Source organism: Cervus elaphus, chromosome X, assembly GCF_910594005.1.
Source record: "Cervus elaphus chromosome X, mCerEla1.1, whole genome shotgun sequence".
NCBI lineage: Eukaryota > Metazoa > Chordata > Mammalia > Artiodactyla > Cervidae > Cervus > Cervus elaphus.
In genome coordinates this window covers 86,697,375-86,724,363 of record NC_057848.1, presented here as the reverse complement: position 1 = coordinate 86,724,363, position 26,989 = coordinate 86,697,375, and the positions used below count along the sequence as shown (strand labels likewise).

The 26,989-nt window shown below is 36.3% G+C and overlaps 1 protein-coding gene across 2 annotated transcripts in view; it reads left to right on the top strand.

The window, feature by feature from the left end:
- DIAPH2 (diaphanous related formin 2) overlaps nt 1-26,989 on the top strand; it is a 950,551-nt gene that overhangs the window by 587,805 nt on the left and 335,757 nt on the right. For both annotated transcript variants that reach the window (XM_043895289.1, XM_043895287.1), the window contains one exon: nt 20,762-20,886. In XM_043895289.1, coding sequence (XP_043751224.1) covers nt 20,762-20,886 — 125 coding nt within the window. The remainder of the gene's footprint in view (nt 1-20,761; nt 20,887-26,989) is intronic.

Below are 26,989 nucleotides of genomic sequence, written 5' to 3'. Positions count from 1 at the left end.
GCATAGAAGGCAGCAAATGAAACAGTTTAGTAAGAAGAGTCATATTGCTCTATAGAATGAAAGAGAATTTGTATTTGGAGTTGAATCAGCTTTGTAGTATTGACCTCAAATAATTTTTCCAGTTACCTAGAAATTTTATGTCATATACTTTGGGCCTAAAATTAACTGTTTTTTGAGTGGATAGAATTGTAATGAATACAGTTATCTCTGTTACAGAATAGAGGCTTTCCTGAAATGTTTCCTGTGAAAACTATATCCCATGTTACTGTTCTTTGCTTTCTGAATACTACCTTTATACATGGAAACTTAAAGAGAAAGAGTTTGGAGGCTGTTTTCTCCCCATCCTGTCGAAAATTACAAAACTACAATTTCCCTATAGCAACATCTCTAATACCATCAAGTCAAGTTTTTTTATGACATGAGCACAGTGTTTTCATAACTCATTTGTGTCTTTAAAACCACCCTATGAGGTCAGCAAGGCAGGTGGTATTATTCCTGTTTCACAAGTGAGAAAACAGAGGCTCAAAGAGGTTTAAGTGTCTTGTGCAAATTCATATGGAAAGTAAGCAGGACTCCTGTCTTCTAATACCAGCTTTCTTAACTTCTTTTTCTTGTTATCCTGCTGACTGCCCCACATTTATTATACTTTCCCTAAAGACATTTTAGAATATTATCAAACCAAATCCTAAAGTATGTTATGACTTCAGTATATTTTACTGAGTAAAAATCTGTTTAGGCAGTATTTCATACATTGGGTCAGAGGTCAAAAGTGACTGTTTACTGGACTTTTGGGGATAAATTTTGAGGCATATTCTCTCAGCCTTTTTGAGTAAATTACTCTTAAAGGGTTCTTATTGGTACCTACCAAGGGCCCAGAAGAGTTACTTGGCTTACAAAACATATGTGGGTTGCACTCATTTAACATCTCTTAACATCTGGATGTACTGTTTTTGTTGTTTTTGTTTTTTACTATTATATATTTACATCTGAAAACTGTGGCCATTTAAAAATAAGTATGGCAAGTAAAAAGTATGTATATAATTAAGAATAATTCACTGTAGTTCGATGACATGTTATAAAAATGTTTAAAAAATAAAAAGCCTTCAAATTTATAGCACCATGTTAAAAATATCCCAGTGTATCTATGTAACTCTGAATTCAATGTAGTTTAAATAACTAAAAAGCATTTTTACAGTAACACTCCATTCTCATTTTGAAAGAATTACCAATTATTTTTACATTATCTCCTTTGAAAATATGGGAAACAAAATTGTTCAAGATGTTTGTGTGCATGTCATTCCATGAACCAAAACACAGTTTGGTTTCTGAATCCCCCAGGAGAGATAATAAAATATTGCTCTGATTTTCACCTTATGCTAATCATACCCTCTTCCTCAGACTTCTTCTCCTACTCTCTTCTAAATATAACACCCCATCAAAACAAGAGAAAAAAAAAATCCTCCAAGAAAGGAAATTACAAAACTACAAAAGTAATACAAAAACCAAGAAATAAATATGTCTCTTTAAAGGAAAATGAGAGCGACTTTCATCCCCTGGAGAAGGGATAGGCTACCCACTCCAGTATTCTGGCCTGGAGAGTTCCATGGACAGTCCATGGGGTCGCAAGGAGTCGGACACGACTGAGCAACTTTCACTCAGCTCCTGTGAATGCATGGAAACAAGACTTTGTCATTATTTAGAATAGGGCTTCCTCCAGTATTCTACATTTTGAAATGTTTCTTTCATTCCCAGAGCCATCCTCACACAGCTCTCACCTCTCAAGCCTTTCTTTTAGCCTCATTGTGACTGCACCTTCACCCTCTCCCTTTCTGTCCAACCTATCAGTTCCCCTCTAGCTGCACTCACCACATCACCTGACCTGGACATTTCTAGCCCATGCTGCTGGCACTGTGGAATCCCACACTTTTTCTCAAGCCTCCCTCCTTTAGCCTTCTGTCATTCACACCTGGTTATTCCGTTGCTGTATTCCAATTTCAAGTCCTGTATAGATGACAAAGTCACACAGTCCACTTGATGAGATCTTTTATCCCATAATTTCTGACCTTAGGCTCCTGATGGAGTCATGATCACTTTACACTTAACTCACATCCTCTCTTGTTTTCCCACAACAGCAGTTCCAAACTGTGTTTGTTCTCAAGCCCCCAAGTAAATCCTCTGGATGTCCAGAAGGTCGATCACCTTTTCTCCTTGACTGACAAGGTGCAAACTAAGCTACCCTTTCATTAATAGTCATATGTCTCAAGGAATACAGCATCCTCCCTCTCCTTCCAAATTTTCTTACTTCCTGCTCACTCTTTTTTTAAATTGAAGTGTAGTTCATTAACAATATTGTGTTAGTTTCTAATATATAGAAAAGTGATTCCGTTATACATGTATATATTCGTTTTCAGATTGTTTTCCATTAGAGGTTCTTACAAGATATTCAGTATAATTCCCTGTGCTATATAATATGACCTTGTTGTTACCCATTTTTTATATGGTATGTGTATATGTTAATCCCAAACTCCTAAGTTATCCCCCCTCTTCCCTCTTTAGTAACCATAAGTTCGTTTGCTATGTCTGTGCCTACTCATTTTTCAAAGCATTATAATTTGACTGGTACCTCTCATCAATTTATCCATCCTTGTACATACTTGTTTTAACCTCATTAAAAAATTGTACAGTCTATAGTATATAAATTCACATACTAGCTCTTCCACTTAAAATGCATATAACCATGAGGGAATTAGTCTCTTTTTGCCTCAGATTTCTTGTATGTAAATAAGGATAATAATAGGATGTATCTCATACGGTGGTTATTAAAATAAAATGAACATGTGTGTGTGCAGGTATGTGTAACACTTGGATGTGCCAATTAGCAGTTTCCTAATATGAGATCAAATTGCCAACATCCGCTGGATCTTCGAAAAAGCAAGAGAGTTCCAGAAAAACGTTTATTTCTGCTTTATTGACTATGCCAAAGCCTTTGACTGTGTGGATCACAATAAACTGTGGAAAATTCTGAAAGAGATGGGCATACCAGACCATCTGACCTGCCTCTTGAGAAACATATATGCAGGTCAGGAAGCAACAGTTAGAACTGGACATGTAACAACAGACTGGTTCCAAATAGGAAAAGGAGTACATCAAGGCTGTATATTTTTTATCCTCAGAAGGATGGAAATAGGTCTTGTAAAGATACTCAGGTGCATAATGATAGAGAGGAACCAGAAATCTAGAACCTGGCTATGTATATGGAGACAGTCTCTATTGATTTCTCTCTGTCTCCATATCCTCATGAGAGATTTAGGCTGGAAAATTGCTGTTGTCCCTCCCAAGAATGTATTTTTATTAACCTAGAACTCAGGGTAGATACCAGAGGTGAAGAGTGAGGAGTGAGTGAAATGAGTGAAAGTGGTTAAAATGTACAAACTTCCAGTTATATGATAAACAAATTCTGGGGATGTATGGAATGGACAGCAAGTGATTGGAGTTATGATGCTGTATTATATATTTGTGAGTTGCAAAGAGAATAGATCTTAAAATTTTTCATCAAACAGAAAAATTTTATAACTTTGTGAGGTGATGGATGTTTACTAAACTTACTGTGGTCATCATTTCACTATATATATTACATATATATCGCCAATCATTGTGTTGTACACCTAAAACTAATATAGTGATATATGTGAGTTATGTCTCAATTTAAAAAAATAGAACACAGGTCAGCAAACTTTTTCCTCAAGAAGCATACATTAAATATTTCAGGCTTTGCTGGCCACACAACATCCACATCACAAGGACTCAGTTCTACAGCTGTAGTGCAAAAGCCGCCATAGGCAATATGTCAGTGGTCATATTCCTATAAAGCTTTATTTATGGACACAAATTTTAATTTCATACAATTTTCATGTGTCACAGATTTCTTTTTTTTTGCAACCACTTCTAAATGTAAAAAAGCATTCATAGCTTGCAGACCATATGAAAATAGGCAATGAGCTAGATTTGGTCTATGGGCAAGTAGTTTGCCAACTCTAGATTTAGAACAATTTGTACATGTATTTATAATATTTTAGAACATACAGTGTACAAGGTATTATCTTGCTGTGCATGTATACAGGTGATTCTTTTCAAATTTCTTTCCCTGATTTCATAAATGATCGTGAGACATTTGAAAAATCTGAAGGGCCTTTGATTGTGTGTGTATGTGCTTGTTGATAATTTTGATAATTCAACGTCTCTGGGCTTTACTTTGCCTGTTTTCCCACTTGTGTAGATGAATGAAGATTTTCAACAGTTTTTCTTTGCATGACTTTTAAAATTGTTTACTATTTCAGAAGTGTCTATAGTCCTTCCTTGTATATTTGGTGAGTCTCTTTTAGCAAGGGTGAAGGGACTTTTCAGGAACATATTTGAATAGACTGAGAATTCTGCATGACAAAGTTCAGATACTTGGAGGAATGGGCCTTATGGAAGATGACTGATCTATACTATCCTTTGTGCCTCTAAGGTAGTTATTTTCGTCAGAACCCAAAATACATCCAATGATTTGGGGAGGTAGGTGTTGCTTCATAGAATCTCCCTATACACTTAAAAAGGTCCCTTCCCTTTCTTTGTTAGCTATCAGATTCACCATATGTTCGAATATTCTATCCCCTATAAAATGCAAAATGAACATGTGAGTGATATGGAGGTATCATTCAAATTTAGGGAGTTTCTTTTCTTTCACAAAGAGGTTATTAAAACAAAATGCATTACACATTTAAGATCCTACTGTACATAATCTTTTATAAGAAGATTCTTTTTCAATTGATATAAAAGAAATCAAAAGTATTTTTCTGTTATTTTATTACAGTTTTGTGAACTTTACACTATTGGCTGTATAATCATCATTCGTATCATTGTACTGAAGTTTTTACTTAATTATTTCTTTATCTCTGGTCATCTAGATTGTCATTTTTGTGCCACTTCAGATAATACCATATGATTTTCTTTGGCCCAAATTCCTGGCTTATCTTTCATTTTCTTTTTCTTTCTTTCTTTTTTTTTTTGAAGACAGTTAACAACAACTAGTATTACTGTGTCAAAGATTACAAATATTTGTAATCCGTTTAACAATCTTATCTTTTCTTGAAAAGTTTTTTTTTTTAGTTTACATTGTAGAAGAGTTTCTGTAGACTGACAATAGTCTGCATTTTAAAAACCATGTTTGCTAATTGGGTCAATGAGCAGCATGGTGTCTCAGTTCAAACAAAATTTATTAAGTATTCTCTAAATGAGAAGTGTTAGAAACAGAATAGGGAAATATTTTTGACAGTCTCACTCTGCTTTCAAGGAACTAAAATTCTCTTGAGAGAACTAGCCATATAAACTATTGGAATGCAAGGGGAAAAAAATGCTATAAAAGAATCAAAAGTACTATGAGAGTACTGAAAATGAGATCATTACAGATAAAGATGTCATGAAAAGTTCTATAGATGAATAGATAAGAATGGGAATTCCTGAGAAAGAGAGTAGAGTGATTTTTACCAGAGTGGGTGTGGGGGTTGTTTGGGACAAATGGGGAGATCCTAGTCAAATGGTACAAACTTCTAGTTATTAGATTAAGAAGTTCTAGGGATCTGATGTACAGCATAATGACTATAACTAAAAATGTATGATAAACTTGAATGTTGCTAAGAGAGTAGATCTTAAGTGTTCTCACCACAAAAAAAATAATAATTATGTGACAGGGCGGAGGTGTGAACTAAAGCAATGGTGGTGATCATTTTGCAATATATAAATGTGTCAAATCAACACATCAGTATGCTTAGATTTTGACAGTGTCATAGGTCAAATATATCTCAATAAAGCTGCAAAGGAAAAACAATAAAATAAGAAGTAATAACATTGACTGTTTTTCCTGAATATGGAGGGTGGTTTTTTGTTGTTGTTTTAATCAACTAAAAGAAAGCAAGTACTTCTTGGTTGTGGGAAATGAGGGGGACAAGTCAGCAAGCGCTGTTTTAATAAGCAGTTTTATAGGATGGTTTGACTCTGTAAACTATACATTAATAACTGTCATAAAAGCAGAAACTATGCTTAAAACGTCCACAAAGAAATTAAAGGTGGCTTATATTCTTTCCAAAGAAGAATGGGAGTTCACTAGTCCGGGGTAGCAGAAATATTCTAGGCAGAAAAATATGAACCAATGGAGGGAAATGTGAAAGAGAAGTTGAGGATCGCAATTCAGTAGCATTAAGTGTGAAAGAATGACCTTAAATGAAAATGAGAGAGAAGGAGGTGGAAGTCATCTTTTTAAAGTCATATTGATCCTGTATGTGACGGGAGCACAAAAAGAAATAACATCTTTATAATTCTATAATGTGCTACTTAATAGGATAAAAGCTTTGTCGTATATATTTCACATAATCACCATGACAACCTTAGGAGGTTAGCATTGTTTTCTTCATTTTACCGATGAGGAAATTAAGGTTCAAAAAGGTGAAGTGAGTGGAAGTGAAAGTCGCTCAGTCATGTCCAGCTCTTTGCAACTCCATGGAATTCTCCAGGCCAGAATACTGGAGTAGGTAGCCTTTCCCTTCTCCAGGGGATCTTCCCAAACTAGGGATTCAACCCAGGTCTCCCGCACTGCAGGTGGATTCTTTAACAACTGAGCTATCAGGGAAGCCCAACATGGCCCAAGTCACATAGTAAGTAGTGGGTAAAGAATTCAAATCGGTGTCTCTGACTCCAAAGACCATGTTTTTTCCTGCCATAATATTAGCATACCACTGGATTACTGAAAGATTTTAAGCTTTGTGGTGGCATATTAGGTTTTAGGTTTTAAAGGATAAGTGGTATGGAACCAGATTTTAGGACACCATTTTTCACTAATTTGCAAGTGTGTCTCTAGGAGGACTATTTAGTAGGATATTGTTCATTCAAATTCCAGTTTCAGTTCTACTGACACTAGTCAGCATCTCCTGTGTGCTAGGCCCTCTTCTTCATGTGTTTTACCACATTTCGTAAATTAATATTAATTGTAGTTGAATACAATATTTTAATATTGAAACATGTTTTATAATGTTTGTCTAGTTTGAGCTACTAGAGAAACTGTTTTGGAAAAACATGTGATGTTCAGGACTAAATCTCTTTTGTCCTTATGTATTATCAGCATGGCACCTGGTTGTATGTCATGGTTAGAATTTCCTGTGATCACAGCTTAAGCAATGTTATTCTGAAACTTTTTAAGCATCCAACCATGTTTAATACTGAAATGGTAGTTTTGATTTGGTGGAAATTGAGAGGTCTACATAATAAATGTTATTTTTTAGTTGTCCAGGGTTGAAAGTTATGACCATTTGGGTGGAATTCTTATTTGAGTTTTCTTACCCATTACTGGCTCCATGGGAGGTCTCTAAATCCTTTATAAGTTGGCAAAATAATTTGGGTAAAAGGACCATAATTGTTTAATCATTTATTTTAAATTTATTTTAAAATACTGAAGGCCAGAGATTATAGGACAAATGTAACTTGCTAACTAATTGGAGGCACAGTGATGGACCTTTTGAAATTGATAGAAGGTGAAATTTGTTTAAAAATTTTTTAAAATAAAGATAAAGGGATAAATAAATGTTCTTTTAAAAAAAGAAGAAGAAGAAAGAGAGAAGGACTTTATCACATCCAGGGCAGCAACAGAGTTGCTTGGGAACTAAAGCAAAATGTGTGAAGCATCCCTTTCTACTCAGTACACTCAGGAGTGTTAATTATATTGTTCCACTCTGATTAAAATGCAGGTAAGCGTTGCTGTTGGCCTTGAACAGTTCACTGATAAGAAATTCTGCAATTAATTGCAATGACCATTCAAAGAAAAACAACCAACAGTGAAAGCTAGAAATATGTATACCCTAAAAGATTGTAGAGCTACAGGCAGGAAGAAGACATACTGTGAATACCTCAAATGGAACTGGTGGGAGAGAGAGACCAAAGAAGGATGAAACCTACTTTGTCTTTTATTGGCTAAACTACCCTTAACCCTTCCACTTGTGCCAGTGTTTATGTACCAGTTATGTGCACTATGAAGGAAGAACAACTGAGTCTTTGTGATTTCTCCTTTTAAGGAAATTTTCTTGACTCTGTGCTTCAAAGGCATGCACTTTTTTATTTTCTGACTCCCCCCACCTCCAAGTGCAATTAGCTGTGTGGTTGTTATTGACAATGTTTGTTTCAAGAGAAATAAAACAGCAAGACTTTGGGAGAAAATGGCTTAATAGAAGTATCCATGGTAGATGTGAAAGTTTAGAATAAGTCAGGGAAGTAGAGGAAAGAAACAAAAAAAAATAAATTACAAACATAGCCCAGAGGACAGTGACCTTACCCAACATCTAGAAATGTTTGTACTTGGAATGAGTTAAGGATGCAGGAATTATTACCTAGATTTATACAGCCAGAAGGCTAACTGTAGACTAAATTATATAATGAAACAATATAATAGAAGTTTGTGTTTGTTTGCAAATGCCACCCTATTTCCAGTGTCCAGTTCAGACTTCTCTTCTGAGCTCCAGATCCATATATCCAACTGGCAATTTGCCATCTCAACTTGTATGCTTCATGCAGTTGAGACTTGGTTAGTCCAAAGCTAAATAAACCTTTGAATATTCCCCACAAATTTCCCTCCTAATGTTTCCATTTCCTTTGATTATGCTGGAAACCCAGGAATCATTCTTAACAATTCTTTCTCTTTACCATTCAGGTTTCATCCCCCACCCTAAGTCGAGTCAGCGGTATGTCTATAATATATACTGCAACCATCTTTGGTCACCCTAATCCAAGTCACCATCATTTCCTGCCTAGACCATAATCACTGTTTCTTAACTCTTCTCCCGTTTTCTATTCTTGACCCCTTCCCTCCATTTTCCACAGAGCTGCCATAATTGAATCTTTTTCAAAGTATAATTTTCATCAGCCTCTCCTGTTTAAAGCCTTTCAGTACATTCCCATTACTTTAGGGTGAAACCTAAGCTTCTTACCTTGGCTGCAAAGGCCCACCTACTTCTCAAACTTCATTTCCTCATTGTTAGGTTATTAGGCAAAAACACTTAAGGTATAATAGATTTATGAAATGATAACACCCAGATAAAGCCCTGCTTTATTTATGGACAGACTTCAGTGGTAAGGAACTTATATCCTCTAATTTGTTGACTTTGCATTGTGAATCTCTTGTCTGTGGGCATATACTGATCTTATTAAAATCCACAGTCAGTTAATGAATAAAGAAAACATAACTCTAAGCTTACTATATGCTTCTGAAACCTCTATTATCTGACCTATGACCCTAAGCAGAACTGCCAATCCAAGCAGCACTAATGTGCAAGGAACTCTAATGACTCCAGTATTTTGACTTCAGTACTGACACTGACCTCGTGACAACCTGAATTCAATTTGGGTTAAAGTTGACAATTTTGTATATGTACGTATCTGTGGTTTCCACGCACTAAACTTACTCTGGGAAAACCCAGTCAAGTGCAAAAATAACTTTGCCAAATAGTACAGCCCCAGTAATTTCCCTGATGAGGTCAGGAATACAGTTCGTGGGTAATTCAGCCACAGTCACAAAAATTACACTCAAGAAGGCTAACATTCTTTTAATATAGCAGCATGATTTTATGATGACATTATCTACATGTATTTAGTTCTTGCCAAATATAATGTGGAAGAAAGTGTTCAAATGGTTTCTAAATCCATATAAGCTTTTTGGACCATATTAAAGATAAAGTATACCAGGAGTAAAGTTGCCATTAAATGATTGCTCAGATGAAAACATCTGTGAATGCTTTTTCAAGAAGCAGATAGTTGTTTTGGAGGAAAAAAAAAAGTGTTCATTTCTTACTCCTAGTTTATTAGCATTTTGATAATATTGAAGATAGTTGTTTTTCACATTTTTTCTTTGACTTTTTCATAATATTCATTATAACTCAAAACTAAATGCATATGTAAACATAGGCTCAAAATTCCAAATTTTACAAACTTGTAATTTCAGATCTCTTTGGCTTTTGTCCTTTCTAGCCTTTAGTCAACAAGTCTACATTTTACATATTTTTCTATAATTTTACTAATTTTAAGTCCCCCTGTTATAGGTAATATTAAGTAGCATCCTTTCACAAGGATCCCTTTTACCACTAGTGTTCTGATTCCAAGGCAAAAGAAGAATGCATTACATAGACTTGACAGGTGAATATTAATATAGGGTTGTCATAAAGTAGCTGAAGGTTCTGGCAAGCTTTTTGTTAAGGAGAATAACATTCCAGTCACTCACATAAAATCTTCAAGGAAGGACAATTCAGCATAGTCCAGCCTCTACTCAGTAAAGACACAATTTGACCCATTAAAATTATTCCACTCTGAGATGTGGGTGAGTCAGAGATCTTTTACTCTAAGAAACACAAATGAGCTTTGAAAAAGATTCTACCTAATGACAAGAAACTATTCCAATAAGACTATTCAGCATCGCTTTATAGAAGCTTCGACTTGCATCTGTACATCCCAATCCTGGCCTAGAGCTAAGACTGTCAACAAGAATAGGAGATTTCAGTTTGTTTTTTAGCCTTTGATTTAAAAAACCACGCATATGATTTGCTGCAGGCAGAATAACACTTGCAGAAGAGACAGCAGGTAAAAGAACTGCATGCTTCACTGGCAGCTTGTCTGTCCAGTGCTGGTGGGTTGGTGATCAGGGTATAAAATGTTGAGCTGCAAATTGTAATTCAGAGGGTTTTTAAATTTTATCTCCCTCCTCCTTTACCCCATTTATCCTTTTAGCATACCTTCCATAGTTATTAGCAAGATTTTTGTTTCATTTTGTCTTTTGTTAGAAGGCTCCATTTGTTTCTTCTTTTAAAAAAAGTGCATTTAGGCTGAGGTTTGCAGGCTGAGATCTTATACAAATGTATGAACCCAGACAGTGAAATATACTTAGGTTTTTTTATTATTATTATTTTTTAGTTAAACATGCATATCGTTTATAAAGTAGTTCACATGTTTTGTTATGGACGTTCCTCTGCTCCCAGCATCAGTTCAGGCCATATTATGGATCCAGTTGAGAAAAACTGCACCTTATCCCCAAAGGCACATGTTCCAAGGACAAACAATGGATGGCTCCTGTGAACACACATTGAGGACATATATTTTTTTTTTTTTTAATTTTTTTTATTCTTTGAATCAGCCATGGATTTACATATATTCCCAATTTAGTAAGGATCCTGGTGGCTCAGACAGTAAAGAATCTGCCTGCAATGCAGGAGACTCAGGTTGAATTCATGGGTTGCGAAGATCCCTTGGAGAAGGTCATGGCAACCCATTCCAGTATTCTTGCCTGGAGAATTCCTGGTGGGATACAGTCCATGGGGTAGCAAAGAGTCGGACACGACTGAGCGACTAACAGTTTTACTTTCACTAGTTAAATTGTGTTTTCTGTTAAGATGACTTTTTAACAATCTTCCCCCCCCCCCCCCACCCCGACAGTGACTCATTCTCTAATGGATTTTTTTTTTTTTTAATTAGAGGGATTTCTTATTTGGGTGCCATTTCTCATTTACATCCTTTAAAGCCCACAATGCTGAGCCTTTGCTATTGTTATTGCATAAACACATTTACTTCATTTCCATGTATAGCATTCATATAAAATGAAACTATTAACTTATAAGTGTACTTGAGAAAGAATGCAACTGTGCCTGTTGTTCGCACTGCTTGTAATGTCCTTTTCTTTTTTATGTATACTTTCTGGATCAGTCACTTTAATGTTGTGCCGCTCAGCTGATAGTAATTCTTCACCTAAATATATTCAGTTAGAGAAAATTGCAAGGTGCTTATATTCATGCTTGGGCCTATTCACATACCAACTTTCAAGAATAAATTTTTACTTGGCCTTTCTTAGAGCAAGGATGTTAAGAAGTGCTCAGTTGCTTTGTCAGTGGGTAAAATTAATAGAAATATTTAATTCAGAGAAAAAAGTTACTCCACTTGCTGGAAAAAAGTTTTCATTTACATAAGATTACACATTCTGCCCATGGTCTAGAGAGTGTCACCAGGGTACTGTGATTTTTTTTTTTTTCCAATGCATATCAGTCTCTTATGTCCTTGTAATTGAATAGTCTTTCCATATAAAATCTCACTTAAAACATTTATCTTTTCACTTTCCTTTTCTTCAAATTATGAATTGGAGCAAATCTATCATTTCAAATGTTTTGAATGAAGATCAGGCCACTCTCATTATATTTGTTTGAAGCCAGAAAAGAAGTACTATATGTATATTTTTTAACTGATGTAAGTAGATAAATAAGATTTGGGGGCAAAGTTTCTCCCTACATATAACTCAAGAGAGTGTACTGAACTTAAAGGGTTATTTATGGAGTACAAGGAAGAGAGCTATAATAACAAACCTGATAGCTATGATTTAATTTTTTAATGTTGTAATTTAGAGAAAAAAGTTAAAGTGCCACCTGACTGACTAGTCAGTCATTGAAAATGCCTGTAGTGGGAATTGACTCAGCTAAAAAATGTTTGCACTGTCATTAAAGACTCCTTAATTTATATTAGTGAACTAATATAATGACGAGCACAAAAATAGACCCTGAGCGACGGCTTCATAGTAGAGAATCATTTCTAACTCACTCTGGTAATTAAATGTTCTTGGAACTCCAGTGGTCCTATATCTCCCTATCACCTACAGTAAAATATATATATATATAATTATTATATATATATTATATATATAATTATTAAATATAATTATATATATAAATGTTATATATATGTGAGTGTGTCTGTATTTCCCTCTGTCTCACATACATGCATGAAAGCATGCGCAAACACTGAAGAGATATTGGAAGTAATGTAAGCTAGGACCTAATTGGTTATATTATCAATATTGCCTCCTCTTAAGATTGAAGCAAATGTATTCACGGCAAATAATCAGGCACGTAGACACAAGTTAATTCTTTTTAATAGTTTAAAAACCCTTATGTATTAGGCATGTCTAGAAAAGCAGAGTAACTAAATTGTAAGTGTCTCAAGAGAAATATGGATGCACAGATTTTATGCACAAATTTTTTGACCCCACGGACTGAAGAACAAATTTTTTGACCCCATGGACTGAAGCAAGCCAGGCTTCACTGTCCATCAAAAATTCCCGAAGCTTGCTCAAACTCATGTCCATCGATTCGGTGATGCCATCCAACCATCTCATCCTCTGTCGTCCTCTTCTCCTCCCGCCTTCAGTCTTTCCCAACATCAGGGTCTTTTCCAGTGAGTCTGTTCTTTTCATCAAATGGCTAAAGTGTTAGAGCTTCAGCTTCAGCATCAGTCCTTCCAAAGAATATTTGGGACTGATTTCCTTTATGATTGATTGGTTGGATCTCCTTGCAGTCCAAGGGTCTCTCAAGAGTCTTCTCCAACACCACAGTTCAAAAGCATCAATTCTTTCATCTCAGCTTTCTTTGTAGTCCAACTCTCACATCCACACATGACCACTGGAAAACCATAGCTTTGACCAGAGAGACCTTTGTCGGCAAAGTAGTGTCTCTGGTTTTTATTATGCTGTCTAGGTTGATCATAGCTTTTCGTCCAGGGAGCATTTATCTTTTAATTTCATAGCTGCAGTCACCATCCACAGTGATTTTGGAGGCCAAGAAAATAAAATCAGTCACTGCTTCCACCTTTTCCCCTTCTATTTGCCATGAAGTGATGGGACCGTATGTTGTGATCTTGTTTCTTGAATGCTGAATTTTAAGCCAGCTTTTTCACTCTCCTCTTTCACCTCAGGAGCCTCTTCAGTTCCTCTTCACTTTCTGCCATTAGAATGGTATCATCTGCATATCTGAGGTTGTTGATATTTCTCCCAGCAATCCTTATTCCACCTTGTGATTCATCCAGCTTGGCATTTCGCATGACATACTCTGCATATAAGTTAACTAAGCAGGGTGACAATATACAGCCTTGTCATACTCCTTTCCCAATTTCGAATCCGTTCCATGTCTAACTGTTGCTTCCTGACCTGCATACAAGTTCCTCAGGAGACAGGTAAAATAGTCTAGTACTCCTGTGTCTTTAAAAAGTTTTCACAGTTTGTTGTGATCCACACAGTCAAAGGCTTTGGCGTAGTCAATAAAGCAGAACTAGATGTTTTTCTGGAACTTTCTCCTTGATTCAATGAATGTTGGCAGTTCAATCTCTGGTTCCTCTGCCTTGTCTGAATCCAGAGTGTACATCTGGAAGTTCTCAGTTCACACCCTGCTAGAGCTTAGCTTGAAGGATTTTGAGCATAACCTTGCTAGCATGTGAAATGAGCGCAGTTGTACGGTAGTCCTGAGCATTTATTGTCATTGCCCGTCTTTGGGATTAGAATGAAAACTGACATTTTCTAGTCCTGTGGCAACTGCTGAGTTTTCCAAATTTGCTGACATGAGTGTAGCACTTTAACAGCATCTTTTAGGATTTTAAATAGCTCAGCTGGAATTTCACCACCTCCACTAACTTTGTTTCTAGTAATGCTTCCTAAGGCCCACTTGACTTCCTACTCCAGCATGTCTGGCTCTAGGTGAGTGATCACACCATCATGGTTATCAGTGTCATTAAGATCTTTTTTGTCCTTCTGTGTGTCCTTGCCAACTCTTCTTAATCTCTTCTGCTTCTGTTAGGTCCTTACCATTTCTGTCCTTTATCGTGCCCATCCTTGTTCCCTTGATACTTCAAATTTTCTTGAAGAGATCTCTAGTCCTTCTCATTGTGTTGTTTTCCCTCTATTTCTTTGCATTGTTCATTTAAGAAGCGTTCTTATCTCTCCTTGGGCTTCCCTCATAGCTCAGTTGGTAAAGAATCTGCCTGCAATGCAGGAGACCCCAGTTCGATTCCTGGGTCAGGAAGATCCACTGGAGAAGGGAAAGGCTACCCACTCCAGTATCCTGGCCTGGAGAATTCCATGCACTGTATAGTCCATGGGGTCACAAAGAGTCTGACATGATTGAGCGACATTCACTTTCACTTTCTTTCTTATCTCCTTGCTATTCTCTGGAACTCTGTATTCAGTTGGGTATATCTTTCCCTTTCTCCCTTGCCTTTCACCTGTTTTCTTGCCTCAGCTATTTATAAAGCCTCCTCAAACAACCAGTTTGCCTCCTTGCATTTTGTTTTTTTTGGATTGGTTTTGGTTATTTCCTTCTGTACAATGTCCTGAACTTCCATCCATTGTTCTTCTGGTACTCTGTCAGATCTAATCCCTTGAATCTATTCATGACTTACACTGTATAATTGTAAGGGATTTGATTTAGGCCATACCTGAATGGCCTAGTAGTTTTCCCTCCTTTCTTTCATTTAAGCCAGAATTTTGCAATAAGGAGCTCATGATCTGAGCCAGAGTCAGCTCCAGGTCTTGTTTTTGCTGAGTGTATAGTGCTTCTCCATCTTTAGCTGCAAAGGGCATAATTAATCTGATTTTGGTTTTGTCCATCTGGTATTATTCATGTGTGTAGTCATCACTTGTGTTGTTGGAAAAAGGTGTTTGCTATGACCAGTGTGTTCTCCTGACACAACTCAGCCTTTGTCCTGCTTCGTTTTATACTTCAAGACCAAACTTGCCTGTTATTCCAGGTGTCTCTTGACTTCCTACTTTTGCATTCCAATCCCCTATGATGGAGAAGAAACCTTTTCTGGTATTAGTTCTAGAAGGTGTTGGGCTTCCCTGGTGGCTCAGAGGGTAGACTGTCTGACTGCAATGCAGGAGACCCGGCTTCGATTCCTGGGACTAGAAGATCCCCCAGAGAAGGAAATGGCAACCCACTCCAGTATTCTTGCCTGAAGAATCCATGGACGGAGGAGCCTGGTAGGCTACAGTCCACGGGGTTGCAAAGAGTTGGACACAACTGAGTGACTTCACTAGAAGGTGTTATAGGTCTTTATAGAAAACTGTCAACTTAAGCTTCTTCAGCATCAGTTCTTGAGGCATAGACTTGGATTACTGTGATGTTGAATGATTTGCCTTGTAAACAAATGGAGATCATTCTGCCGTTCTTGAGGTTGCACCTAAGTACTGCATTTCGGACTCTCTTGTTGACTATGAGGGCTGCTGTTTTTTCCTGAAGGATCCTTGCCCGCAGTAGTAAATACAATGGTCATCTGAATTAAAATTTCCCATTCCCATCCATTTTAGTTCATTGATTCCTCAAGATGTCGATGTTCAATCTTGCCATCTCCTGCTTGACCATGTCCAGTTTACCTTAATTCATGGACTTAACTTCCAGGTTCCTATACAGTATTGTTCTTTACAGCATTGAACTTTACTTTCACCACCAGACCCATCCACAACTGTCTGTTCTTTCCACTTCATTCTTTCTGGAGCTATTAGTATTTGCCCTCTGCTCTTCGCCAGTATCATATCGGACACCTTCCAACCTGGTGGACTCATCTTCTGGTATTATATCTTTTTGCCTTTTCTTACTGTTCATGGAGTTCTCTCGGCAAGAATACTGGAGTGGGTTGCAATTTCCTACTCTAGTGGACCACATTTTTGTTTTTTGTTTTTTCCGAAATCTTCACTATGACCTGTCCATCCTTGGTGTCCCTGCATGGCATGGCTCATAGCTTCATTGAGTTATACAAGCCCCTTCATCATGACAGGGCCATTATCTTTGAACAGGAGATAATATTTAACACATAGTAAATACTCAATAAATGTTAGTTATTGATTAGGAGCATAAGTGATTACTAACCCTTATACCTTACAAGGACTAGCTGAAGGAACTGGATGTTTGTAACCTTGACAGATTAAGAAGATGCAAGGGACGTCTTTCCTATAAAATAGGAAGTAGACTTAAGCAATGTTGCTTTAAGGCAAAATGAGGACTAATGGGTAAGAAAACTTCAAGTATACTGATTTTGATTATAAGCAAATAGAATTTTTCTGATTATATCAACTGTTAAAAAGGAAATAAGCCATTCAGGGATAGAATGAATCCTCTGTAAATTCACTGGGTATCCCTTCTGTGCCAAGGCCCTCCCTCCAATCTGGTGCCACTTGTCTTACTCCTCAGCCAGACCTGGAAGTTCACATCTCTTGAAATAGCATTTCACCCATGAGAGAGTAAGAAATGAGAAGGAGCACCAAGTCAGCCTTTCACCTCCTTTAACCAACTCTTTCAAGTTGAAGTTGCTTTATTTGTCTTATGCAGAGGCCAAGACTGATTTCATGATTAGGGGGCCCAGTGCAAAATGAAATTGCAAAGCCTAGTTTGAAAAATTACTAAGATATTCAAAGTGCTGGCAATAAAGCCTTAAACAAAGAACAGGGCGCTTTTAAGCATGAGGCCCCATGTGACTTCATGGTTCACATACCCATTAAATGGCCCTGAGACAACCTGAGACATTAAGCAAGCAGCTGTAGTTTCTGTAAAGGTATAGCCAGTTCTGTAACATCCTCTCTTGTATTTGCTTTCTTCTCTTTTCCCTCATGCCTGTTTTACTGGAATTAAACCCCACCACCGATAAAGCTGTTACATGCAAGCTTTGTCATAGGTGCTGTTTTCTGGGAATGGAGATTATCTGTCTATTTATTTATTTTGTAAATTTTATTGAACTTTAGTTGATTTACAGTGTTGTGTTAATTTCTGCAGTACAACAAAGTGGATTCATGTGTGCATGCTAAGTCACTTCAGTCATGTCCAACTCTTTGTTACCTTGTGGACTGTAATCTGCCAGGCTCCTCTGTCCATGTCTGGGATTGTCAAGGCAAGAATACTGGAGTGGGTTGCCATTTCCTCCACCAGGGAATCTTCCTGACCCAGGGATCAAACCTGCATCTCTTATGTCTCCTACATTGACAGGGGAGTTCTTTTCTACTAACGCCAGCTGGAAAGCCCTGTGAAGCAAAGTGGTTGTTATACATATATTCTTTTCCATTATGGTTTATCACAGGATATTGAATATAGTTCCTTGTACTATACAGTAGGACCTTATTTTTTACCCATTCTATGTGTAATAGTTTACTTCTGCTGATCCCAAACTCCCAGTCCTTCCCATCCCCATTCTCTCTCCCCCTGGGTAAACACAAGTCTGTTCTCTATGTCTGTGAGTCTGTTCCTATTTCTGAAGGCTAACGATGATAATTGTTAATCTGTGTAATCTGAGCTTTTAAACCTTGAGGGGGCTGGTCCGTATCTCCTTTAATGTCACTTCCAACTCTAAGATACCATAATTCCAATAATTTAAGGAGATATATTTTATATAATGGTATTTTTCTTTTAATGCAGCTATAAATTTGCAGGTGTGCTAAAATTCTTGGATTCTCACATCTTTGGTATTTTATTTTCTTTGGTTCCAGCATAATATTAATAGTTTATTAGAGGAGAAGGATAGAGAAGCTTAAGAAAAGGTGTCCCTTACTTCTCTTCCTTTTCTCAGTTTTTCACTTTTCCCTTTGTTTAAGCATCTCCTGCAACCCTGCCTCCTCTGTATATTAGATAGACTTCAACTTCCTACTTCCTTTTCATTTTCATTTAATAATTAATATTCTAACTTCTGATTACTTTTGTTGTATCTAACTTTTCTACATATACATCCATTTGCAGAAGTGGGCATATGTTTAAATCCAATTCAAAACTCATTGAAATATACATATTCATTCAACAAACATTCATTGGGTACGGTATATGATAAGTACTCAGGGAAAAGCAAAGTGTTAGGGATCTTACTATTAAGTAGCATGACAGTTTAGAACACAGACTGTGTTTATGTACACTAAACCAAAAAAAGAAAAAAAAAACCTCTCACTTAAAACAAAAGGTGATATGTGAAAGATCGCTTAAACAAATAGAAGTGTCTATAAATGTTAGAGAATTTGGATTAGAGCTCTAGAGGGATTTATAGAGGTCTAAGGATTTGACATGTGAAATTGAGGTTGATAGATGTCTAGAAAATATTGTTTTATTCAGAATTCAACTTTAGGGTAAAAGCAATTTCACTGGATTAAAACTAATGTCTCTTGTTATTTGAGTTATCTATATGTTTGTGTGTATAGCAACTTGATTAGGCTGTTTCTTTATTGAACAATCAGAACAGTCCTCAGATCATCCCCTTTTTACTACTGGAATTACCATTGTGACATAAACTTTGCCTCTGGGCACATTTTGTTTATTGCAGAAAGTTATCATGAGTTTATTTCTTCCCTGTTGCCTAAATGACATAAACAACTTGTCAACTTCATATATTCAGCTTTTCAATCAAGTGAGTGGGAATGCAGAAGCCTTTTGAATAATTAGCAAGAATCTCCTGGAAAAACTGAAGTGGAAAAATTCAGGTTTAAACTCAGAGAGAATGGTTTCCTTCACAGTAAACTCATCCTTTAAATAAAGCAAGCAATGATTACCGAGCCGTTAGCACATTTTTGGCAGGGCAAAACTCTTTGACTTCTCTGATAAGGAATAATCTCCAAGTTTGTCAGATCTAAACAAATGGAACTAAATTGGACCTAGCTATTTGTACTGACAGATTAATAGGAAAAAAATAATTTGTCTTTAGTGTTGGTGTTTGATTTTCACTCTCTTGAACTTCCAAGTATATTTAAGCAATTTCTCCTCATTGAGTTATATAGGTGTGTATGTCAGCATGATGAATTTGTATCAGAAGACTGGCTGAAATTTGCCAGGGGTTTGATTTTTGTCAGTGTCTTGAATTATTCATTGTAATTCTAATACAATGCAGCCTCTGAATGAGACTGCAATTTACTTTAAAAAAAAAAAGAATTGTAATATTATTCTATTTCTGTTTCATGGTGCTTTAATGAAAAGAACTGTGTTTCAGAAACCTGTTTTTAAAAATCAATGTCGCAGGCTACCTATCAAATTTTAATACTTACCTTGTCTTTTCAACTAGAACCCTGTCAAATACTGTTGATATTGATAGAATTGTCTTCATATATAATTGGTAGTCATGGAGTAATAGAGTATCTGTAAAATAGTATAAGCTTTAAAAATAAAAAAGGTAGCTCTGTGAAAAGAAGGCATCCTGAGAGATCTGGAAAGTGTGCACATATTTAAGAGCGCTTTGAATATAATTCTTAAAATTACTGGTTGTCAATGAGGAGAGAAAAAGAAAAGTGCAGAAAATGTTAGGGGTAATTAAGGCAACTAATGATCATGTTTGAGGGCTCACCAAGGCTTTGTGGGTGTGAATGCACATATGTATTCACTATGGTTTGCTCTAAATTCTTCACATCAACAGTTATTTTTCTTGTCTCTGAGTATGAAAAGTACTAAACTCAGGAATTTAAACCATAGATATTGATTTATAAAAATCAGGATCTTTCAACAAAAGAAAAATATTTGATTCTTTTATGTAATTTAACGTTAAATCATTTACATAGCCAAGAACATACATTAAATAGATAGGATCTCTTTGAACCCTAGTTTCTCTTTAATCTTCACATTAGATTTTAAAGAATGAAATATTAGGAAGTCCATCAATAAATTTAAATAGAAATGGATTCATTTGAGCTAATGGCTGAATAAAATGACATCCCCATATTAAACATGATGATTTGGTATATTATATTACACATTTTCACTTCTTTCATGGAGAGTAGACATTTTATGAGCAGTAATTGAGAAAAATGTGAGTTGGTTTCATGAAACTATTCTCCACATTAAAAAAATACTTGAACTGATACGGTTTTCTTTTAGTTGTTTTATGGAATACCTGGTAAAATATTCTAAACATTTTGCACATTGTTCTTTAGTTTCAGCTCAAATTCTCAAGAGTAACCTTGCAGCAATGGAACAACAAATTGTTCATCTGGAACGTGACATCAAGCAATTCCCCAAAACAGAAAATCAACATGATAAGTTTGTGGAAAAGATGACAATATCCTTTATTTAAGCATTTTATTTGTTAGTTTCTGTGTGTGTGTGTGTGTGTGTGTCTATGTGTGTGTGTGTCTGTCTGTCCATCCAAATATCTATTTACCCTGTGGTTAGTTCTAAACTTACCATTCTATTTGCATGGTTTGGATGAATTTGTGTATAGGCTGTTTTTATATTAGCAGCATAAATTTTAGTTCATGACATTTTGAATCATAGAGTAGTAGGCAAGGGAACGATTATATAAGAAAAATGCCATTTCTCAAAGAAGAGTTTCATTTGAAGGCCTACAAGATATGCAAGGTAAGTCTTATGAGGTTTGATATATAAACAAAGACTCTCCTTATATAACCAGTTATTTAAAGGAAATGATCAATAAAAGAAATTTTTTTGTCAGAGTTCTTTTTTGTTGTTGTTGTTCTCTTTGTGTATGTGCAGGTATTTTCTGAGGGGACACATGCATTTTCAAGGGCAATCACAGGGTAACTGATATCAGTAGACTGAAAGGTTATGAAGAATAAAATGGATGCCTGGATGAATGGATAGATGAATTGATCAGTAGATTATGTATTTTAGTAAATTGTAATAGCTATCTGTATAACATTAAGCATTGCCTGCTACATAAATGTTTTTAAATCCCTATTTTACATACAGTATATTTATATAAAAATACAGAATTATATGAAAGGAAAACTTGAGAAATGATATTTAGCTTGAACTGTTTAATGTTAAATCTGGTATCTAAAGATAAACTATATTAGAGCTGGGTTTTTTTTTTTCTATTTTGATTTTCAAAAGTTAAAGCCATATCCTCCTCCTCTGGGTTTAAATAAATATCTTGAACTGCAGATTGATTCACCATTTTATCTCTCTAGAGGGAATAAATACTGTAAATTCTTTATCTGATAATAAGTAAGTTCTTTCAACAACTATAGGGCAGTCACCTTGTTTCAAGGTTAAATCTATTGTCTTTTTGTTCTCTCATATGCTTTCTTTCCTGCCCAGCTTGGAAGTTATGGTCCTGAACTTGAATTACTTGAGAATGGCAATTTATATTTATGTGAAAAAAAAATTTTTTTTTCATTTTCAGTGTTTGGTTCATAAATTAATACTGTATTCTGTGTGGTCCTTTAGTGATGCTGAGTACTTATGTAAATAGGAATATTGGGAACATAAGTTTGTGGGAGATTGGAGGCAGGAAATCCTCAAAAATAACCTTTAATTACATAGCTGCCCACATCGAGATATTTAATATGAACTTTGTTGCTGAACTTTGTTGCTGATTAGATTTTTCTTTCAAATTTGTTACATTGTCTTGTGGTTGGAAACACCGCCTACAGTTTTCACCTTTTGATTTTGTTTCTTGCCTTACATATCTGTATTTAATTCCTGATCCCTTTTTTCTTTTTAACATTTTCTTCTACAGTTGGCATATGGCCACACAACAGCATGCAACATTGAGGAATCTTTGTTGCTCATTTCAAAAAGGAAAAGTAATTTCAAGCCCTCATGAACTTGGCCTGGATTCTATTTTATTTCTCTCTTTATGCAGGTAATTAAGTGCTTTAGAATGAAAATCCAGAGCCTTCTGTATCTGTATGTTACGGATGAATGGTTATTCTTCATTTAAGTGGCACCAAAGTGTGACTGTCTACATGGGGATTGAAAACTATATTAAAATGTATGGAGCTGTTAATTTGGATATTATATTAGAAAAAAAAGAAATATATAACAATTTATTTTAGAGAAAAAGTAGACTATTGACTCTATCCTTTGGTTGGAGTTGATTAAAAACTTCAAATTAATAAATTACAATGGTAAAACTGTACTCAAATTATTCTTGCTTAGGAAGACCCCTTAGACAACCACTGAGAGGTTGGATCTTATAGAAAATGGCAAACAAAAGGTCTAATCATCATATGTATATATGTTATATGAATTTTGGTGCTTAATTTTTTTCTACTCTTTCGGCAATTTCAAAAGAGGAGGATATTTCCTTGTGGGATACTTGATTGAGTTTTAAAATTAGAACCATGATCCTATTTTTAGTGTAAGATTCTGTGTAGTGGATGATCTTTCCACTGTTTCTGTCCCTTGCCAATAAATTCATTTACTTTAGGTCACTGGCCGTTTAAATTGAGTAACTATAGGCACAAGTATGGGGGTAGTTATCTGTTGAATGAAAGTAATCTTACCTTTACTTAAACAGTAACCTCTCTATAAGGCCTGTGAGTTCTAAATCTGAATAGCATTGTCACTCTAGACTTTTAGAAGGGATCGGTGCTATAGTTAGCAGCAGTGGCATGATGGCCAAAAGGCAGATGAATATGTAGGTTGAATCTTCACCAAATCTCTAGGTTGGTCTAAGTCCCATAGCACCCCATGTTCACTTGTGTTCTTTCACATTATTGATGGAACACTTATAATAATATGCTTGGCATTACCAAATCATGAAAATACAACAGTACACAAGGTAGCAAACTTGACTACAATTTGCTGACAGTCTGGCATTTATTCACTTCTCTGTCTTGCTGGCCTAATGGCCAAGATCATGTCCAGCGTGTTAATTCTGATATGCCCATCCCAATGTCCAGCACCTAGCAACATGAAGGCATTCAATAAGTATGTATTATATCACAGAATAATATAGCTAGAGACAATGGAGGTCATCTAATCCAAGATACTCCTTTTACTTAACACACCAAAAGGGATATAAGAGTAGTTGGCTGTGCCTGTAGTTATAAAACTTTTCTTCATATACATCTTCACAGGAAGTTGAATAACTTTGAATCACCTTTTTAGAGCATGTAAAGTGTAATCAGTTTTAGAAGGGATAGCCCAAATCTTTTAAAAGTAAATGCCAAAAAAAAAGAAATGAAACCTCTCCTTTGAATGGAGTAAGCCAGGCTATTTCCTGCCTCCTAAACAATAGTGTGTGGAAGGAAATGGCAACCCACTCCAGTATTCTTGCCTAGAAAATCCCATGGACTGAGGATCCTGGTAGGCTGCAGCCCATGGGGTCGCAAAGAGTCAGACACAACTGAGTGACTTCACTTCACTTCACTTCAAATAATAGTCAGTGGCTTTAGAAGGAAGCTTGTCACATCTGACTCTCTTTCTCTACCCCAAATTGTTTGCTTGTTCTAAATTTTTTTAAAAAGGTGGAAAGAGTAAACGAAGCAAGATTAATTTTGTAAGACTATAAAGCAGAGGGAAATAGAGAAAATTCTCTCATAAATCATAGTAGGGAGGTTCTAGGATGAAAGGGATGGTCTGTATTAGATATAATAGCACCATATATTTTGAAATACACATGCTTCAAAAATCTAGATACCATGTTGGGAAATTTGCTGTTGTGATTTTTTTGAAAAAGCAAAGCGCTTTGTATTCTTCATGTCAGTATGCTCATCATAATAATATTGGAAGTTTTAGGTTCAATTGTTTGGTCAGTGAATTCAAATAGAATCTATATTCTTTCTTTAGTAAGTTATAAAAATGGTAATGTTCACTCATTAGCTGAATGTTTACTATGTATCAGATACTGCTCAATTTTACCCTCTTGAGCCTTTAAAAAATGTCCCTATTCATTAAATGAGTATTTTCCACGTCTGGTGATGAAATTGTTCACAGTTGTCCCTGTGTCCCCATGGTGAGCTCAAGTTGTCTCAGGATAACTTCAACAACCCATGCAGTTATTTGTCATAGCTTCATTGTTTTAAAATTATGAGGTTCAGCAGGTCATCCTTTTTTAAGGTGACCAGGAATTTGGTAGTCTGTCTGTGTTTTGGCACCTGTTGCAAAAATTGGTGAGGTTAGGTTCAGAACTACTGTCGGTTTCAACGTTTTGAAAAATAACCTATGCTTAGGAGAGGTGAGCAGAGAAGGCAATGGCACCCCACTCCAGTACTCTTGCCTGTAAAATCCCATGGACGGAGGAGCCTGGTAGGCTGCAGTCCTTGGGGTCGTGAAGAGTCAGACACGACTGAGTGACTTCACTTTCAGTTTTCACTTTCATGCATTGGAGAAGGAAATGGCAACCCACTCCAGTACTCTTGCCTGGAGAATCCTAGGGATGGGGCAGCCTTGTAGGCTGCCGTCTATGGGGTCACACAGAGTCGGACAGGACTAAGCGACTTAGCAGCAGCAGAAGCAGCATGAGAGGTGAGAGGGAGCACTGTGAGTGGTCTGCTTGTCGATCTTGAGACCCATCTCTTGAACTTGACATTATATGTGGATTCCAAGTTTTTCAGCTTTTGTCTTTTGACCAATCACATGAGTATGAAAGAGTTTTTCTTTCTTTCTTTTAAATCCATGCATCACTTTTACTTACTGCTCCTTGATTTTCCTGTGGGAAAACTCATTCTAAAAGAGGGCTCCTTAGACTTTAAAATATATGTTGTGGTCCAGTCTTCAACTGTCTAAGAAACACATTACCCACAGTGTTGACCTTACTGCTTATATCCTGTTGACAAATTTCTTACCACATTTGCTCACATAGATTTTGTCAATGGCAGAGCTGTCTATTGCCCCAAATCAGCTTAGCTTTTTGATTGACTGCTGGCTACATCATTTCACCAACCAGAGGGCAGGGAGGACTGAGTAGCAGGGGCACCATTAACACATTGACAAGAGGAGCTGACAGAATGTTAATGATATTAACATTCTGTCAGCTCACTATCAACACCTCACATTTCCTCATAGTAGGAGGGAAAGTCATTTGAAGTGTTTAAAAATCAACTTCTGGAAGAAGCACACTGCCCTAACCAGACAACTCAGAATAGATTTGGAGTCTCTACTGCTCTGCAGCTATGTCAATTTTTCTTCTGCTCTTCTTTATTAAGAGGATAATTTTTGGAAAGATGAAAAATTCATAGAATTATTATTCAACCTCAGCAATATTAGTCACCTTTGAGAACATGCCAGTAACAGGTTTAAGAGAGAGGATGAGTCATACTTTGTAAAGTAAATGCCCATATAAAAAACAAAACAAAACAGAAACCTCAACAGAAAGGCTTTTTTCCCTGGTATGAATGTACTAATCTCGGCCGAAAAATCAAGAAAATCAAGAGCTAAAAAAATCAAGAGCTTTAGGCTAGACTAGAGGGAAGTTCACTGATTCAATTGCCTGCTGGTCTCAAACTCAGCAAATTTGGAAGTTCAAAGCAAAACTGGTTTTCATGAGACTGCTCGGGGAGAGAGGGCCCAGGGTTAAAAAAAATGAAAGAAAGAAAAAGAGAGAGAGTAAGCATGGGAGCATGATCAGTAATAGGGGAGAAAGACTGCTTTTTAAAAAAGGAAGATTGTTAGCATTCTTTGAAGTATGCACTCTTCATCATATTTTGGAAGTTGTTTATTATTATTATTATTTTTTTTTTTGGTTGCTTCACACAGCTTGTGGGATCTTAGTTCCCTGACCAGGGATTGAACCCAGGCCCTTGGCAGTGAAAGCAAATTTTTTTTGGTGTGTGTGTGTGTGTGTGTTTTTAAACTTCAGTTATTTGCACAGTAATTTGCAATAGAAGGTATAATCACTTAGAGTAATAACAATAAAAATGATAGTAAAATATGAATAATAGCAACTGTTTAGTGAATGCCATGTGTCAGTCACAGTGCTAAGAATATATAGGTGTCTTGGCTCAGCTGGTAAAGATTCCGGCTGCAGTGCAGGAGACCGCGGTTCGATCCCTGAGTTGGGAAGATCCCCTGGAGAAGACAAAGGCTACTCTCTCCAGTATTCTGGCCTGGAGAATTCCATGGACTGCATAGTCCATGGAGTCTCAAACAGGACTGAGCAGCTTTCACTTTCACTTTCATACAATCTCAAGTGATCTCCAAGGCAATACTATAGGATAGGTACTATGATTAACCCCATTTTAAATATGTGAGGACTGAGGCTATAGAGGTTCAAAGGTTCAAACGTGTGCAAGATTATGTATGTTTCAAGTCTGGTATTTAATGAAAGCCAGGATTCAAGTAAGTTTTGCTCCTTCAGACTCCAAGCCTTGTGCTTGTAACCATGGTATCATGCTGCCTCTGGGGTCAGAAAGCTTCATAAATCTGAGATGAAATTCACATTTGTTCACTGTGAATCTGTGTTGCTTCAGAAG